The sequence below is a fragment of the Morchella sextelata genome (assembly GCF_020137385.1).
Source record: "Morchella sextelata strain SCLS chromosome Unknown scls_17, whole genome shotgun sequence".
Lineage (NCBI taxonomy): Eukaryota > Fungi > Ascomycota > Pezizomycetes > Pezizales > Morchellaceae > Morchella > Morchella sextelata.
This window is the reverse complement of record NW_025408632.1, coordinates 1,067,692-1,085,709: the sequence shown is the minus strand read 5'-3', so window position 1 is coordinate 1,085,709 and position 18,018 is coordinate 1,067,692. Positions and strand designations below refer to the sequence as shown.

At 48.1% G+C, this 18,018-nt stretch overlaps 5 protein-coding genes across 5 annotated transcripts; 3 read left to right on the top strand and 2 right to left on the bottom strand.

The window, feature by feature from the left end:
* Positions 1 to 155: 155 nt before the first annotated feature.
* On the bottom strand, positions 156 to 1,881 carry H6S33_004392 (uncharacterized protein; the record flags this gene model as incomplete). The annotated part of the gene is made up of 4 exons (XM_044835748.1): positions 156 to 827; positions 878 to 1,099; positions 1,149 to 1,609; positions 1,671 to 1,881. 4 exons carry the CDS (start codon positions 1,879 to 1,881, stop codon positions 156 to 158), a joined length of 1,566 nt encoding a protein of 521 aa, XP_044691130.1.
* Positions 1,882 to 3,138: 1,257 nt separating this feature from the next.
* Positions 3,139 to 3,699, top strand: H6S33_004391 (uncharacterized protein; the record flags this gene model as incomplete). The annotated part of the gene is made up of 1 exon (XM_044835747.1): positions 3,139 to 3,699. The coding sequence occupies one exon, from the start codon at positions 3,139 to 3,141 to the stop codon at positions 3,697 to 3,699; it is 561 nt and encodes a 186-aa protein (XP_044691129.1).
* Positions 3,700 to 4,600: 901 nt separating this feature from the next.
* On the top strand, positions 4,601 to 8,176 carry H6S33_004390 (uncharacterized protein; the record flags this gene model as incomplete). The annotated part of the gene is made up of 10 exons (XM_044835746.1): positions 4,601 to 4,999; positions 5,071 to 5,188; positions 5,245 to 5,367; positions 5,417 to 5,772; positions 5,854 to 6,235; positions 6,289 to 6,405; positions 6,460 to 7,838; positions 7,892 to 7,976; positions 8,056 to 8,082; positions 8,148 to 8,176. 10 exons carry the CDS (start codon positions 4,601 to 4,603, stop codon positions 8,174 to 8,176), a joined length of 3,015 nt encoding a protein of 1,004 aa, XP_044691128.1.
* Positions 8,177 to 9,384: 1,208 nt separating this feature from the next.
* H6S33_004389 (uncharacterized protein) lies at positions 9,385 to 10,660 on the bottom strand (the record flags this gene model as incomplete). Its single annotated transcript, XM_044835744.1, has 2 exons — positions 9,385 to 10,501; positions 10,575 to 10,660. The coding sequence occupies 2 exons, from the start codon at positions 10,658 to 10,660 to the stop codon at positions 9,385 to 9,387; spliced, it is 1,203 nt and encodes a 400-aa protein (XP_044691127.1).
* A 1,270-nt stretch (positions 10,661 to 11,930) lies between these two features.
* H6S33_004388 (uncharacterized protein) lies at positions 11,931 to 13,581 on the top strand (the record flags this gene model as incomplete). The annotated part of the gene is made up of 3 exons (XM_044835743.1): positions 11,931 to 12,101; positions 12,175 to 12,617; positions 12,681 to 13,581. 3 exons carry the CDS (start codon positions 11,931 to 11,933, stop codon positions 13,579 to 13,581), a joined length of 1,515 nt encoding a protein of 504 aa, XP_044691126.1.
* Between the last annotated feature and the right edge of the window lie 4,437 nt (positions 13,582 to 18,018).

Genomic DNA, 18,018 nt, shown 5'->3' with positions numbered 1-18,018 from the left:
GGTCCTCATTTCCAGCTATGTTCAAATAAAGTAACTATAAGCATATACATGTAATAATAACGCACATATATCTAACCCTTTGATTTAGAGTCTACCTAAAGTTCCAAACTTTTGAACGCCATATGAACCGAAATTACTTGCTTAGAAGAAACATTTTACCTCATGTACCATAGCTGCTGGTCCTTTTTTTCATCAGTCTTCCATGAGATATCAACTTCAACCTCCCTAGAGTTTTTGTTGCTCTTCCTGTAAGTAATTTCCCCTTCGATATTCTCACCAGATTTCAACATTCCGCTTTTGTTCTCTACTAACAAAACCCCCTGTCTCCAGTGCGTAGGGGTCTTGAAGGGTCCAGTAGTGAATGCAACACCCTTATCCTTGCTCGCCTTCCACGTCTCTGCTCTTGCATTCTCGGGAATATACTCTCCGCGCGAGGTAGTGAAGAAGGTGTCGAAGTAGATGACGAACGCATCCAAGCTCTCGATATTATCCTTCACACTCAGAGAAAATTTGCTTGTAAATGATAGCTCGGAAGTCTTGATGGTGTGAAGAGGGAGGTTGTAGAACACAACTGGCTCAGATGCTAGAGATTTGGATTCGAGCACGTGAACGATAACGTCCTCGCGGATTTTCTCCTTCATAGCTGACATGGAGAAGCCGTAAACGTGGTTCCAGAAGTTGACGTTCTCGTTGATGTACTCCGAGTCGTGCATTGCCGCGATTAAAAGCTTGCACTCGGAGGGGACCATAAGACCATCTGGAGCAAGATATTTATCACGGGCGTAGAGGACTGAATCCAACATAGCTTCGTATAGAAGAAGATATCCCTATGGGCTCGAATCAGCACATGGATGTTTCCCGGAAATAATATCATTACCATCCACTCAGAGACAATGATGTCCACTTGTTTTACTGGCAAGACAACTTCTTCAATCTTTCCATGCAGACAGGTGATGATTCCATCAAGGCTGTTCTCAAAGACATTCTCCCTCGCTTTGTCAATAATTGCTGAGTTGTCCACAGCAATGACCTTCTTCGCACCAGCTTTGGCGCAAAACATGGAAAGCACGCCGGTACCGCACCCGACATCAAGCACAACCTATTCGTAATCAACAATAATTCAACGACTCTTACTAAACAAATCTTACCTTATCCTTGAACAGATGCTTGTTCTCATAAATGAAATCTCTGTATGCGTCTGTCCTGACGGTATCCTTCAACATGGTTTCATGGATGTCATTACCCGCATATGAGTGGAAATAATGACTGTCGTCATCCCGCTTTACTTCGTCCTTATCCGGCTCGGCAAGTTGTGCCTCGAAACTCTTGTTTACGGCATTCTTGTATTCCAAAAATTGCTGCGAGAGACTTGCTAATCGAAGTTCTAGTTCCTTGACCTTATCTGCATCAGTAGTTGCGCTTTTTTCTTCTGTGCCCAAGTCCAACTCCGGGTCGTCTAGGCTGAATAGGAGAGTATCGTCTTCCAACACTGGCTGAAGGAATTTATCATCATCCAGGAATGCCTTGGAAGTGAAATCGGGGATGCGCGAGGCCTTAGTCTCGCTTCTGATGTAATTGACTAGTTTGATTGTTCCGTAAAAGTCCAACCCTGATCCAACACAGCTAAATCAGTAATTGGTATCTCCCAAGTGTAATAAGATCAGCCATACCAAGTTCTCCCTTTGTCTTCACAAAATCAAAGCCATGTGACTCCCCGCAGTGTTCAAACAATTTATTAGGTGCCGGGAATGTGTTTGGGCAAAACAAGCAAACGACAGGAGATTCCTCCTCGTTGTCAGGCTCTGCGTCTTCCCATCCCTCCTCATTTTCGGACTCAACGTCCTCTGGGATTGGATTGTTAATTGTCTTTTCGGACGCCATTTTGAAAAAAAAGTGTCAAATAGGATTGGCCGGGCGTAACCAAAGATATTTTTTTATGCGGGGTACCGGGCAACTGCTAGTGACGCAGGAGAAGGCCGGGTAAGGTGCCTTTGTATAAGCGAGTGATGACATATGAATTCACCTCAACGGCCCACTCAAATTGGCTCTGACAGCTCTTGGATTGGACTCCTTTACCAATCGACATCATTCTCTGGGGCTTTAGTTACTACACTTAGAAATGCCCTGTGTAGTTGATCTCCAGTAAGTAGAGCACCTATGCAGACGTACTGTACCAGTAGTTCACTAAAACCTTACAGAGCACCTTGCAGAACCATATCAGCCGAATTCAATTGGAATAGATACACATCAGAGCCTCTCCCCGCATCCTGAGCCTAGGATTACCGTCCAACCCTCAGTAAACTTCAGCGCACTGACTGAGTGAGGAACGGTGTGTGTCTCCCCAAGAAGTTGCAAACATCTACCGATAGCCCTGAACCCTGAATTTCCCCATACCTTTTTTGACACAAACCCCGAGATGCACAAACACAAGCAATACCTACCATGCTGACTCAACAGTGACTAAGCGCATAGGGTGCTTCAACCTCAGGACATTGAAATTATTGAGCCACAGAGGCTTATGTACTCGAATATCATTGATAGTTCAGTTCATGCCTGTACGCCGGTACAAATAAGTGGGAATCATCACACCGCCACATCTATAGCTAGTTGACTCAAAGGCAGCACTAAATACTTGGACGGTCAATAATCAACAGGGCCAAACTTCTGTTTGGGTACAAGATACCCGTATGTAACGAGGCTGAGACATTTCGATAACGGAACAGCGAACATCCATACTGGATACCGCATCATTGTCTTATATATTGATTGGAGGCGGCACGATTTTCCACAGTACCGTATGAGTGGCCTCGTGCGGCCCAGTGTGCACGCAAAGCCCGGGAGCGAGGAACACATTGTGGAGAATGCAAAGTACATGGAGTGCCTACAAATCCAAAGACACGGCTCGTCTAAATGTCACCCGGAGGTGGCTTCACAGGCTCACATACCATTTGCTGGTTTCGCCCGAGTCAGTGCGTCAGCAGATGTCTCAGGGGGAAAAGTACGACTACATAATACACTTGGTATCACGAAAGTTCTAGATTTGATATCTATCCCTTATTTATATAAAGTGCAACTCCTCACCCACCCAAAGGACCCTCTACTACTACTGTTACGACTGTGCAGCATCCCACCCCTGAAATGTCTACTAGATCAAGAGCGCCCGCCGAATCACTTCACGAACAATACAGCTTTCCGAACCTCACCGGCATCGGCCGAGGGTTTGAAGAAGCAATTGAACACATCAATAACGAGAGCCATCAAAATTTGCAAGCGGATGCTCGCTCATGGCTTATCGCAACCGCCCACCAGATTATGAAAGAACTCAAGTACGAACTCCGAAAGCTTCAGATCAATCGAGACACACCGTCACTACTCCCGAGATACGCCTATGATCCCACTGCATCATTACTCCTATCTAGCGATGACGTCCCACCGCCATTGTACGCATTCAGCGGGCAGTTTATCGATTATATAACCCAGCTGCTCATGGCATGCGGTTTTCACGCGAAAATATACTTGGTTGATCCTGCATCACTTGGGACCTGGGCGATCTCGAGTCCGGCGTACATTAGAATCGAAATTACTTTCCCTCATGTGTACAACAGAAGTGAAGCTGGTGATGGAAGAATCGTGGCATTTGATGTTGACGAGAATTTCAACCGGGATTTCTTTGGAAGTATGAGTACTTTGAGCACTTAAAGACTGGGATTAGAGATGGGTTTTTTGTCCTCCGTTAACTATTATTAATATTAATTATTTATAATTTGTACTACATTTCATTTAGAATTCCGAGTGCCGATCCTGTATAGTAGTAACGGGGTGTTTGTATTCCGTGGTTGAGATCATTGTACCTACACCGCAAAGGTACGTTGCTATGCGCGTCGGATGGCACGTGATGTTCAGGATGCTTCGCGAGGCTGCCATCCTTGACCATACATAGCCTGGCTGGCTGCCTTGCAGCATCAGCGACAACCTGGCATGGGCTGTCCACGCGTGTGCGAGAAAGCTGCAGCATATCGCCAGCAACACCAAGTGAGCAAGAGGATAGGAAAAGAGATAAAAGCGGGGAACAATAATAATTGCAAGGCGGCGGAAAGCCGGAGAGTGACCGAATGAAGAAATGATGGTCGTAGCATGTGCTGTTTTGTGGGTGAATTGTCAGGTTGAAAAGGCAGGGTGGTCTAGAGACGTCAATCAAACAGAAGATGCTCGGGAAACAAAACCTCAGCAAAGGAAACCCTGAGAGAGAGAGGTTTCTCTGGTACATTCCTGTAGTTACCCGGCACCTTCTCCACCCCCCGAGACACCGGATCCTAGACCCAGTTTCCCCAAGATGAGAAATCCTTCCTGAAAAATTATTTCAAAGAAGCCTTCCCATCCAAATTCTATATTATCCCTTTCTCCTTACATTCGTCCGTCTTTTCTGCTGTAACCTCACACCACCTTACGTATAAAAGCTCTTGCGCCGCGATCGCATTCCCCCTTCACCTACGACAGACTTTCATTTCCATCCCTTCCCTCACTTTCCTCTACTGGTCTCGCGAGACAGCTTTAGGGGGACTGTTTTGGCCAAGCTTAGCTTCCTTTACAGTAATTAACCATGGAAACAAACGGTGTGTCCGCAGGGAAACGGAAGCACGGTGGATCGCCAGCCCCAGATCGCCCAACAAAGCATCTCCGAGAGGAGTCTTTCGAGATCGATGAGGACGAGATGATGCCGGGGGAGGATGGTAGTTTCATTGTTGAAGCCAGCAGGATGCTACCCCCAACCGCTGCGACGCATGATTCAGCGGAATGGCAGAGGACCATCGAGAGTGTAGTTCGCAACGTCGTGTCGATTCGGTTCTGCCAGACATGCTCCTTCGACACCGACTCTGCTATCACAAGCGAAGCTACGGGATTTGTTGTGGATGCTGAAAAGGGTTACATCTTGACAAACCGACACGTTGTTTGTTCGGGTCCATTTTCGGGATACTGCGTTTTTGACAACCATGAAGAGGCAAGCTGCGCAAATCCCCACAATTCATAGCTGCGCCATTTTTTTCTAATAGACCAGTGGAGGGGGTGTAGTGCGACGTCTTTCCAGTGTATCGCGACCCTATCCATGACTTTGGTATTTTGCGGTTCGACCCGAAGGCGATCAAGTACATGCCTGTTGCCGCCCTAGAACTGAGGCCAGATCTTGCGCGTAAGACGAATAGAGAGAAGACTTTCATGGGAATAACCACGCTAATATTTCAACAGATGTTGGCGCGGAAATCAGAGTTGTCGGTAACGATGCTGGAGAGAAACTCAGTATTTTATCAGGTGTCATTAGTAGAGTAGACAGAAATGCGCCAGATTACGGGGATGGATACAACGACTTCAGTGAGTAAATCCGTATGGCTACTGTAGCTATGTCTAATATCTCGACTAGACACAAACTACATTCAAGCAGCAGCTTCTGCTAGCGGGGGAAGTTCTGGCAGTCCCGTGGTCAATGTGGATGGTTATGCTGTTGCCCTACAGGCTGGAGGTAGCACTGAAGCTGCAACCGATTATTTCCTGCCCCTTGACAGGCCTTTACGAGCGCTCAGGTGCATTCAAACGGGCCAGCCAGTCACCCGTGGAACCATTCAAACACAGTGGTTATTGAAACCTTTCGATGAATGTCGGAGAGTAGGGCTTACAGCAGAGTGGGAGGCTGCTGTGAGAAAAGGATTTCCAAAGGAGATCGGCATGTTAGTCGCTGAAATTGTTCTCCCAGAGGGTCCTGCTCATAATCATATCGAAGTAATTAAAATCCAATTGAAACATCGCGGACCAGTATTTCTCGTTGAAACAAAAATTTCTGACGTATACCGATATATATAGGAAGGTGATATCTTGATCAAGCTTAATGGAGAGTTGATCACCAAGTTTGTCCAGTTGGACAATATTTTGGATAGCTCTGTGGGCCAGAAGGTCAAGTTATTGGTCCAGCGCGGAGGGCAAGATATGGAAGTCGAAATTGAGGTTGGCAACTTGCATGACATTACACCGGATCGGTTTGTGACTGTTTGTGGAGCTGCCTTCCACGACCTTTCATATCAATTGGCCAGGTTATATGCGATTGCCGTAAAGGGGGTGTATGTATGCGAACCAGCTGGCTCGTTCAGGTTCGATGGAATGGACAAAGGATGGATCATTGAGTCAGTAGGCAACAAGAAATGTTACAACCTTAATGCGTTCATCGATATAATGAAGAGTATACCAGGTATGTTTCCCCCCGGACCCCATAGTCGGAATACTGACGCTAAAATCGCCTAGATCGTGCCCGAGTGGTGGTTACTTATCGCCATCTCCGTGATTTGCACACTATGCATACTTCCATATTGTACATTGACCGACACTGGAGTACGAAAATGAGAATGGCGATCCGAAATGGTAAGTATTTGTTAATCGAATGGTTTTGCAATCGCTAATTCTTGTACCATATAGACTCTACGGGACTGTGGGATTTCTCAGACATCGGAGATCCTCTACCCCCAGTGGACCTTGTGCCTCGATCAGCCCAGTTTATCCGATTAGATAATGTGAGCTATTCAGCAGCAACTGATTTGATTCGCAGTTTTGTGCGGATATCATGCACAATGCCCATTAAGCTCGACGGGTTTCCGAGAGCTAGAAAAACTGGATTTGGTTTGGTTGTCGATGCTGGTCTAGGGCTCGTTGTAGTTTCCAGGGCAGTCGTGCCCTACGATTTGTGTGATATTTCAATCACTGTTGCCGAATCCATCATTGTGCCTGGCAAAGTTCTGTTTATGCATCCACTGCAAAACTATGCTGTGGTGCAATACGATCCGAAGCTTGTTGATGCACCTGTGCAATCCGCAAAGCTAAGTACTGAGCACGTCAAACAAGGTTCCCCCACAATCTTCTTGGGTTTTAATCAGAACCTGAGAGTTGTGGTTGCCAAGACTTCGGTCACGGACATCACCACCGTCGCTGTTCCCGCCAACTCGTCTGCACCCCGATACCGCGCTATCAATGTCGATGCTATCACGGTAGATACCTCCCTGAGTGGTCAGTGTGGTAGTGGTGTACTTGCAGACGAGGACGGTACCGTCCAGGCCTTATGGCTTACCTACCTCGGTGAGCGGACCCATAGTAACAAAGACGTTGAGTACCACCTTGGATTAGCCACCCCATCATTACTACCTGTCATTCGTCAGCTCCAGGCTGGTGTAATTCCAAAGCTGCGGATGTTGAATGTTGAGCTCCATCTCGTACAAATGAGTCAAGTTCGGATCATGGGTGTGAGCGACGAATGGATTCGCAAAGTCGAAGAGGACAACCCAGAGCGCCATCAGCTCTTTATGGTCCGCAAAGTTGAGTGCGGGTACTCACAGACCCTTGAAGAAGGTGACGTGATCCTGACCATCAACGGGAAGGTTATGACAAGGATCACAGAACTGGATGTCATGTACGACCACGACTTTTTGGACATGGTGGTGGTCCGGAATTGCGAAGAAATGACCTTGAAAGTTCCCACTGTGCCTACTGAGGACTTGGAGACAGACCGTGCTGTAATTTTCTGTGGTGCTGTATTGCACCGACCGCATCATGCAGTTAGGCAGCAGATTAGCACGTTGCATTCAGAGATCTACGTTTCCGCGCGCACAAGAGGAAGCCCGGCATATCAATACCAGCTAGTACCAACCAACTTCATTGTTGCGGTGAATGGAGTTAAGACGCAAGATTTGACAGCGTTTTTGGCGGAGGTCTCAAAGATCCCCGATAACACCTATTTCAGATTAAGAGTGATCACTTTTGACAACATCCCGTTCGTCATCACAATCAAGAAGAATGAACACTATGTAAGCATCAATCCCCAAATCTGAAAGAAGCCGTTGCTGATTCTGTTCAAAAGTTTCCAACGATGGAGTTCATCAAGGATCCCGCTGAGCCCTGCGGCTGGCGGAGACAAACTTACGAGGGGACCTCAGCACACGCAGGTACGCAGCTAATCCCTAGCACAGCCTTCTCCACCAAGCAGATACTCGGGCTCTAATAGAATCCGATGTGATGTTTTAGGTCTCACATCAAGTATCCTCGCCGAGAGTATGCCAAACGATCCTTATGAGAACGATGACGGTGACTGTGAAGCTGACGATGGCGGCATATAGACATGGAAGAAGTTGGTGGTTGCGAGTAAATAACTCGGCGGCGGCTAGAATATACGATTCTTCAACAGCTTGCTCGGTTCTTTAACTTTGTTTTCAGCTATGATTGTGAAATTAATTGTACAATTCTTTTGTTGTTTAGGTGAAATGGCGGTACAATAGAAGGGGTTTCTTTTTGTGCTATTTTTGTGCGAGAGAGTGTGTGTTAAGAGGGAGGATGTAGGAGGGAGGAGGTTTCTCTTTTGCTAGGATTTCTTCCTATTCGGTTTGGCGATACGAACTGTAGTACATGTAATAAGCAATACTGTGCCCAGGTGGCTACCATGACCTTTCTCCTCAACCGTAATCAAATGCCAAGCCCAAATAGAGAAACGGCCGGAGGGGGCCTGTAAGTACAGTGCTCTTCTTGCGGCCGACTATTTGTATCGCCCCTTATCAGGGACCTCCGGAAGCCCAGGGAATAGTGTCTTCCATTTACCTCACCCCTCCCTCTTAGCAGTCTGCGGATGGCCCAGTCCGTTTTGGAGAGCCTTGGAGGGATAGTACAATGAGAAGGCCAAGCATGGGCTCCTCTAGCTTGTAGAAAAGTAAGGGACTAATGTCGGATAACGGTGAGTATGGGGAAGTGAACAGATTGAGGAAGGGAAAGCTCCCTAGCTACTACTATGCCTTGAGTATATGTACCTCTTCACTGATTCATTCCACAAGTTGGAACACGAGTTACTGGAACACAACCACCTGTTTGTGGAGCGGGGGGTCTCACATCACACGGCAGCCTTGTGTAATGAAAAGTAGCCAACAATGCAAAAAGGTATGGTTTCTATTGGAGTATAATATAAAGTTTTCTCTTCACGTCTTCTGTTTGTCAGTTCTTGCCCGCTGCAAGACCCCGCAGTCCTTCTTGACACCACCCTATAAGATCACCCCCGGTGGGAAGATAGAAAAATAAGATAACCGGATCTAGGCTCCCCCGTAGAATGAAGGTCAACTTCCTGCCTAATAAGAGTGACGGCGTCTCGAACTTTTAAGTCGATTTCAACTGACCACTGGGCTTTTCCTCACTGAGGAAACTACAATTTTCATGTTGGAATATGTACTACTCCGCAGATTACAAGATCAAAAGACTACAAACTGACCCATGTAGTCAGATTGGTACAACATCTTGAAACAGAAACATATGGTATATTTTATCTAATCCACTCTAGAGGCAGCAAAAATAAACAATATAACCCCCCAAAGCTTACGCACTCGTTGAATAGATGCCCTCCAAAATTCCCCTCAATCTCTCCAGCAGCCTTCCATTCTCCTCCTCTGTACCCACAGTCATTCTGAGGCACCCAAAGCATCCCTTCTCGCCGCCACGGAACCTCACAACAACCCCACGGGTCTCCGCAAGCCCTTTATACGCCGCCAGCGCAACAGTATTAGACGGCTTACCACCCGGCCCGTCCAGTATCTCCACCAAGATAAAGTTAGCATCGAAGCCTCCGAGAAATCTCCCGATTCCGGGAACGCTAGGCAGCTCCCGGAGAAGACGGGCCCTCTGTGAGAGGATCTTGGCAACATTCTCGCTCTTGACCGCAAGTCCTGCCTCCGAGAGCGCTGTGTATGCAAGTGACGACGTAGGTGTCGAGATGCTGTATGGCGCCTTCAAGTTGTTCAACAGCTGCGCGATTGGCGGCGATGTGAAGGCCGCTCCGAGCCTAATGCCCGCCAGCCCAAACGCCTTACTGAGTGTCTGCATGACGACCAGATTGGGGTAGTCTACGACCCAGGGTGCGAGTGAGCCCCCTTCTGGCGCAAAGTCTACGTATGCCTCATCCACCACCACGACACCGTTCCACGTCGGGTGTGCAAGGACCTTCTTCACTGCCTCGGGATCCACCAATGCACCAGTAGGGTTTCCGGGGGAGCAGATGTAGACAACCTTGATATTGGCGTCCTGCGACAAGGCCTCGTTGATAGCATCAGGGCGGAGCTCGAGCCTACCGCTCTCGAGGTTGAGGTCGACCTTAACGACCTCAATGTCATTGACCTGCGCGGAGACGGAGTACATGCCGTAGGTGGGTGGGCAGGTAAGAATCTTGTCCTTCCCGGGAGTGCAGAAGCATCGGAGAAGGGCATCAATTGCCTCGTCACTTCCGACACCGAGGAAAAGATTCTCGGGAGTTAGAGGCTTAGAGGGATTAGTGTTGCGAAGGGCACAGAAGGCGCTCTTGAGGACATGTTGGTGCGGGTCGGGGTAGCGGTGGAGGCCGGCAGTTTCGGCGGTCGAGGACGCAGTCAAGGGAAGTGAAGGGCCGTAGGCATTTTCGTTGGCGTCAAGGAGAATGTTGGTACCATCATCTTTATAGTCGCTATCAATTGAGTCTGGTTAGCTAGTTTTTCTTTCTTTTTGTGGGGGTAGTATTGCGGGGTGAGGGAGCTTACTCGCGCGCACATCGGTATGGGACGAGTTTGAGGATGTTGGGACGAGCACAGGTCTCGAGGTTAAAGGGGGAGGTGCTAGCGGTCATTTTAAGTATGCTTTAGGTCTTGGAGAAGAATTGGTCGTGGAATTGAGACGGCGACGGGATTTATGAGAGCTTGGTGGTGAGTCAGGTCAAAAATCTTTCAGGTTCGTGTGGGGCTTATCGGTATCGGGCTGACATCGATCATTGACAACGAGAGAGGGCCAAGAGTTGGGACAAGCCTCTCCATTTACGGACTGAGGGATGGGGTTTCGGCGCATATAATAATCACAAATGAGCAAATTACTAACGTGATGAGGATACAAATATACACCAGGGATATTTGTTTTTCCTGGGAACTAAAAGGCAGCGCGTAGCTAGAGTGGACTAGCTACATGTACTCTACCCCACTGTATCGCCGGCCGTCTCTACTCTGAACGGCTGGCCTGAGATATGATCAGTAGTATCTGGAACCCAAGAGGACATCTACTGGATGTGATAGGTCGCAGTGCTGGCCTACTAATATTGAGCAGGCCCATTGATTGGTGAACCTGCAGGTGCTTAAATATTACTTGGAAGCTTATTATTATTTCTACTATACCGGCTCAATCAGGCGACTGGGTCAATTGATTGATTGATAATTAGTAGGAAAAATCATTACCGCCAAATTTCCCGCATAAACATTATTTTCACGTTATCCAGCCGGCCTCAGGCTACTTTGTTCCAAATGGCAGAGTACAATTGTAGTAATACTGGTGTTCATCCACGAAGAAGCGAGCCCAAAGATGTTCCGGATCGCTGTAGGAAATGCAGGAAACATGCTACCACCTCAGCGTCAACAAAAGCAGGAGTCGACATGTTCTGTCTTTGTTTCGCTGGATTCAATTGAAACCATTGTGACGGGGCCTCATGTATCTACGTGCCCCGTAGAAACCAAGCTAGAGGATAAAAAGGGAAAACTGAAAGGGATTCCCTTCATCCTTTTCATCCACTTCATCCTCATCTTCTTCCTTATTATCGCATCTATTCGAATAAACCGATTCGTTTCCTCTCGTCGAAACACCCTACGCATATTTAGCAACCACTGAAATGCCTCAGGGACCTGCACCGGGACCCCCCGGCCGTTGAGCCCTCGAGAATTTATCCGAACCCCCCGGCCAGGTAAACACACAACTTATCCCCAATTATCCTTTGGAAAACGCTCCCCCGCTTTCGGGCCCCGCACCCCACATGACATAAAGCTGCAACCCCAGTCCCAAGACCGCCATGTAAAGCAGGCACAATAGAGAAGATCATCAGAAAACAAAACACCATCATCACCACACAGGCCTTAACAATGAGTGAAAACGTCCCTGAAGTGCTCACAATAGCAGAAATCTATCCAGAAGCTCTCCAAGAGTCTCAAAAACAGCGCTGGGAACACCTTCTCGCAAAGTTCCAAGAGCTCTATGGCGCCCCTGCTGACTACATCTCTCGGAGTCCCGGTCGAGTCAATATCATCGGAGAGGTTAGTCTAACTAATACTTCCCCACTGAGTCTCGCTTGATACCTGAAACTGAAGCTATGATTGTGGCATATAGCACATCGACTACATGCTCTACTCCGTGATCCCCATGGCCGTCACGGCCGATTTCCTTCTCGCGGTCCGCCTGGTGCCCGGAAGCTCTACAGTCAAGCTCGCAAACGTTCTGCCAAAGTTCCCCACCAGAGAGTTCACAATCCCGACCACGGGCGATCTCGAGATTGACGCCACACAGCATGAATGGAGCAACTATTTCAAATCTGGACTCCGCGGCGCAATAGAGCTCCTCCAGAAGAGGGATGGAACTACCAGACAGGTCGGGATGGAGATACTCGCCGACGGCACTGTCCCCTCCGGCGCAGGTCTCAGTAGTAGTGCAGCCTTCACGTGTGCGAGTGCGCTTGCATCGCTAGTTGCAATGGGAGAGGAGATTGTGAACCAGAAGGACCTTGTGAACCTTGCGGTTGTCGCAGAGCGATACGTAGGTGTCAATTCTGGAGGGTGAGTAGCTATCCAGGCGCATCTATTAGCTATTCGGTCATATAGACTAACAATGGTATAAAGAATGGATCAATCCGCCTCTGTCCTTGGCCAGGCGGGATCTGCGCTATATATCAGCTTCCACCCCGCCCTCACCGCACAACCAATTGCTTTCCCTACCACCTCCCCAGAGCTAACATTCATCATCGCCGATACCCTCGTAACAGCCGACAAGCACACTACGGGGCCTATCAATTACAACCTCCGTGTTGTCGAGTGCACCCTCGCTGCACAGATCCTTGCGAAGAAGCTCAACCTCGGCGCGCTTCCCGCTGACGCCGGCCCGCTCGGAAACACCCTCAAAGGATTGATGGATGTTTACTACGCCTCTTCCGCCTCCCTCCCACTCGAACAGAAGCTCGAGACCCTCATAGATCTTACAGAGAGCACACTAACCCAAGAAGACGGCTACACACGCGAGGAGATGGCCGCCATCCTGGACACGAACGTCGACGAGCTGGTAAAGCGTTATATGACCCGCTTCCCCATCCGCGCTGAACGCTTCAACCTGCGCTCCCGCGCCATTCACGTCTTCTCCGAAGCCCTTCGTGTCACCCGCTTCCAGGCGCTACTTGCCTCATCCTCCAACTCTAACTCCGACACTATCTTGACACAGCTAGGCGCACTCATGAACGAGTCGCACGACAGCTGTCGGGACCTCTACAACTGCTCATGCCCCGAACTCGACGAACTCTGCTCACTAGCAAGGAAAGCGGGCGCTTACGGGTCACGACTGACTGGTGCAGGATGGGGCGGATGCAGCGTACACCTGGTGCCGCAGGACAAAGTTGAAGCGGTGAAGGAGGCGTGGAAGAACGAGTACTATGGGAAGAAGTTCCCTGATATGAGCGCCGAGAAGATTGAGGGTGCTGTGGTCGTGAGTAGGCCCGGGAGTGGCGCGGTGCTGTTTAAAGTCACCGAGTGATGGATTGTGATGCAGCCTTCTTCGGGTGGGATGGGGGATTTGTGTATGTAGTTTTTTCTTTCTTTAGGTAGGGTGTATATATAAAATGCAAGTGACTTTTTTTCTGGTTTTTTTTGTGGGAATGAGATACATTCTTCGTGTTCCTGTGATGACTGCGAGTAGATCTGCCCGGATGAGCAGAAATTTGATGAGGTAATGGCTTCCATCTTCCACGGCATAGCAAATTTGCAAGATGTGTTCGAGATTCTTTATAACTCCGATACTAGCGGGCGGTGGGGCGCGGTGACGGGATATCTTACTTAGTAAGCGTGGGCGTGGTAGACTCGACACAGAAACAATACATCTCCAAATACTATAAAGTAACTCAACGACCAAACAAGCAGCACAAGAATAAAAACAAAAAACCAGCCTACACTCAGCCATCAAGCAACAAGTAGATACAATTAACAACCCTATATCAAGGGGATACGCAAGACTCCAACGTAGCAAAAGAAGGAGTGCTCTCGCTTCTACCTCTTTTTACCCAGTCACAGTCTTTCGACCAAGCCTGGGAGGGACTCGAACCACCGCTGGTGATGCAAGTTAGACCTCGGCCCCTCTGGGCGACACCATAGCTATTAACCTACAATGGCAGATGACGGTATGGAGCTAGCTTAAGGGTCATTTGAGCTACCCATGCTCTCGGGTACATACATACCTGGCCGACTGGGGTCCTTTCTATGTGCTGTGTGAGTTGTGGTAAGATCAAACTCGGGTACTTTGGCCTGAGCCTCACATACCACCAATGAAGCTTGCTTGAGATCTCTAGCTGAAAACCGTGCATCCGAGGAAAGAAATAATCAATCCTTAGCCTACGATCAAGTTCGAAAGACTACCCCGTTGACCGACAGCTCTTCATAGTTAAATCAGGATCCCCAACTGGAGAAGCAGTGATAGATTCATGAGGTCTAACGCCAAGATGCTTTATGCTTCACCTCGAGTTGATGAGCGGAATGTGGCTAAGGATGCCGGTGTACTGTTATACAGTATGTAACTCCTCCTTGAAAGAATAGCTAAGCTTAGTGAGATACACACTGTACACACTTGAAGCAGTTACTAATAAAGTACTCTAAATGAGTCTAATCGATTATCATGGATGATGGCAATTGGCCGAAATGTTGTGAGGAATCACGGAAGAGCACTTTTGATGCCATGGAGTTCAAAACTGACTGGTTGGCAGTAACTACTACCCGAGGAAGCTCGTGATAAAACTCCAGAACGGGTTGGAATTCTGGAAAGAAGGCTTATTATACCTTGAGGGACAAAGCAGTCGGCAACACCGCAAGATCTCCCGCTTTGCATATATCCAAAGAGAGGACGATAGTTGAGAGGATTGTCTTGCAGATATGGAGCATTAATCCATTCATTTTGCATCGAGCGGGATAACACAGCGAGTTAATGCTTATAAAGAGATGACAAATATATTCATAAGTTATCACTCGACCAGAGATGAGATTTTACAATGTCGATATATGACTTCTAGATCTTATATAGCCATTTCCGAAGCAGTATCTAGGTATTCCAAAAGTATTCGCATCCACAAATAGTGGTGCAAATGACGGGTATATAGGATTGTGGATTGGAGTGCTGTTTACTTCCTTTCAAAATGGAGGATAATTGACAGCCCCTGACGGAACACCCCCATGCGCCTCCCTTAACTAAAATCCTAGCAACTTACTAATCAATCTCTTTGTCCCCCTTTCGACTCTAATAAACTCCGTGCAGCTTTCTTCCCATCTGGATCGAGTGATTGTTTATGAATGCGAGTCATACACAATCACTCGGTAAGGATAGATAGCCCTGGCAGGCACACGTGGGATGTTTTTTTTTTTTTTTTTTGTTTAATTCATACTCGCATGCAGCCCGTAAGCTATGGCGGCCACACGTGGGATGTCATTAACACCAACGACACTTATGAGTTCATGGCTCACTAAACATCGTAATCTAACGCCTTGTGAGTTAACACCGTGACTTCCTTGGTATGCTAGACCAATTATTCCCAATTTCGAGGTTCTGACAGAACGCACATAGTCTTGGCCAATATAAAAGATCGTAAAAGAACATTTGTGCTCTCCTGGTGTCCAAGTTCGTTACCACTGAATATATGATATGCAGTTCCAAAACTGGGTGCTGCATCCCAATCGACAGGTAGTACTTGCGGCATCGAAAATCCTTTTCGAATCTCCTAGGGAGCATCACTCCAGTATGTACGACGAAATGAGGGCGAATGTGATACGCTACACAGTTCTCTAGAGATACGAGGGTAGAACCAAACATCCTAGTGACTTCGCCCCGTTATTTTTCGTTTCGTTTCGTACTGCATGCATGGAGCGCCCAGGACAGCATAGTAATCTCGCCTCGTCAGAAATTAAGTGGGTTTAAACAAGTATGTAAATGATATGGTCCCATAAGCCTCTTTTCTGCTCGATCGTTCCGCGGTCGAGTTCCAAGTCTCCCAGAGACATACCAGGCTATCAGCTTGGAGACTCCACGAAACTTCAATGCTCACCCTAGTAGCAGTAACGAATGTTTCATTATTACACATGTGCTCCTCAAGAGTGTATGTGGGTGCGCAATCCGTCAGCTGCCTCACCTCATGCAAGCCATGGAGGAAATCCAAGCAAATGAGGATTGGTTGGGGAGACTGAGAGCGGGGGTACAGCTAGCCCCCCGCATCCTTCGTTATCTATCCTTTCTGCAATATAGGAGAACGCTGATATTGTCCAGACGATGTGTGCTCTCTGTTTCAAGGACCCCGCTCCTCTTTTTGATGTTTTACCGGGCCATGCATTACACTTCTCCTGTCTCCGCTCATAAAGGTCTGGATAACAGTCTATAACCATGCCTTTGGTAAACACTGGTGTGATCTTCGCCGTAGGCGCTTCGTTGCAAACTGGAACTTTCAAGACGTACGTTCTTGGCAGTAATGAGTAAAGGACTGGCTGCTCGAGGGATTAAGCTTGTGGCCGCGGTGTCGAGATTATGTTTTCTTTTGCTGATTAGGCTATCGAAATATATATGGCGGTCTTTATCATAAGGGTACATACGTTAACGTGGAGGAACGTCCTCGGAAAAGTTGTCGAGGAGGACGGTGAAGCTAGTGATGTCACTCGGATATATATCGATCGAAACCGTTACGTTTGATCATCAGGGGATTTCCAAAACGCGCAATTTCATGCTTTTATACTTTTATCGACGGCAGATATCATATTTGAAAAACCGCACTCCCATAACTGCATCGCAGGCATACAATTAACCTACTAACACCAATATCGATACCACCCATGACCGCTGCTGTTCCTCTCCTACCCTACCTATCCCCAGCACCCCAGTAAGCCTCCTTTTTACCACACGCTTACCAACACAAACCTCCAACCTCAAGTTCTCAGAAACCCCCAACCACCACAACCACCGCCGCGCCAAGCGAGCTCTAGTCCCCTAACCCTAGTGCCTTCCATGCATGGAGGCTCAATAACCTCTGTCTGGCCTGGTCTGGTTTAGCTCAACCCTGCCAGCTGCAGTCTGATACCGTCTTGGACAGTTCTCGATACCTCATTTATATGGGAGGGAGCCCACCGACCGATCGATGGCTATATTTTTGGCGCAGAGCCAGCCCCGGAGATTTGGTTACTATTGTACTTCTACTGAGCACGACCCTACACTCTAGAGTAGAGTAGGGTATGTAGAGCTTCTGGGAATACAGTCTCGGGATGGGATAGCCTCTTAGGATAGGGGTGTTTTGCGTATGTGCTGCTGGAACGAAAAAAGAACATAGGGGATAGCTAGAGGGAGAGTGGGTTAGTGGGGTTGGGAGTTTGCGTACCCCTGGCTGGACTCTGGGTCTAAGCTTGATCTTCCCTACCTGGGTGTGAAGGTTTCACTTCTGCGGTGGTGGTGGTGGGCGTTGTCGCTGTTGGGGTTTGGATCATGAACTTCTTGGATCAAGTGTTGGTACAGATAGGTACCTTGAGGGCGAGAACTTTCTCCCGGCCCCGCGGCCACCACGGTATGCGTCGCGAATCTAGAAGGGCTGGTAATCTAGATAGGCTCATATCATAGCAGCTGGCTGTATGATAGCCGATAACTACTAATATGTGTAATATACCTACTTTGTACTCTGGGTACTCTGAGTAAGAGTACATTTCTCGTTTCTCTTCCAGCTGCATGCAGGTACATCCTTGATCCTGATAGAAAACATGTACCTCGCCTACTCTCCTCTACGCAAACACAGCCCGTCATCGCCCTCTTTCTTTCTCACGACTGTATAGAGTAGGCAGGTGCTGTAGGTAGACAGACAGGCAGACCGACCGTTGATCATCACTCGAGTCCAGTCCAGTCCAGTCGCCCGGCGAAAAACCTAACCCTTATCTAAGTAAGGCAAGCAGCCTTTTTTTTTAC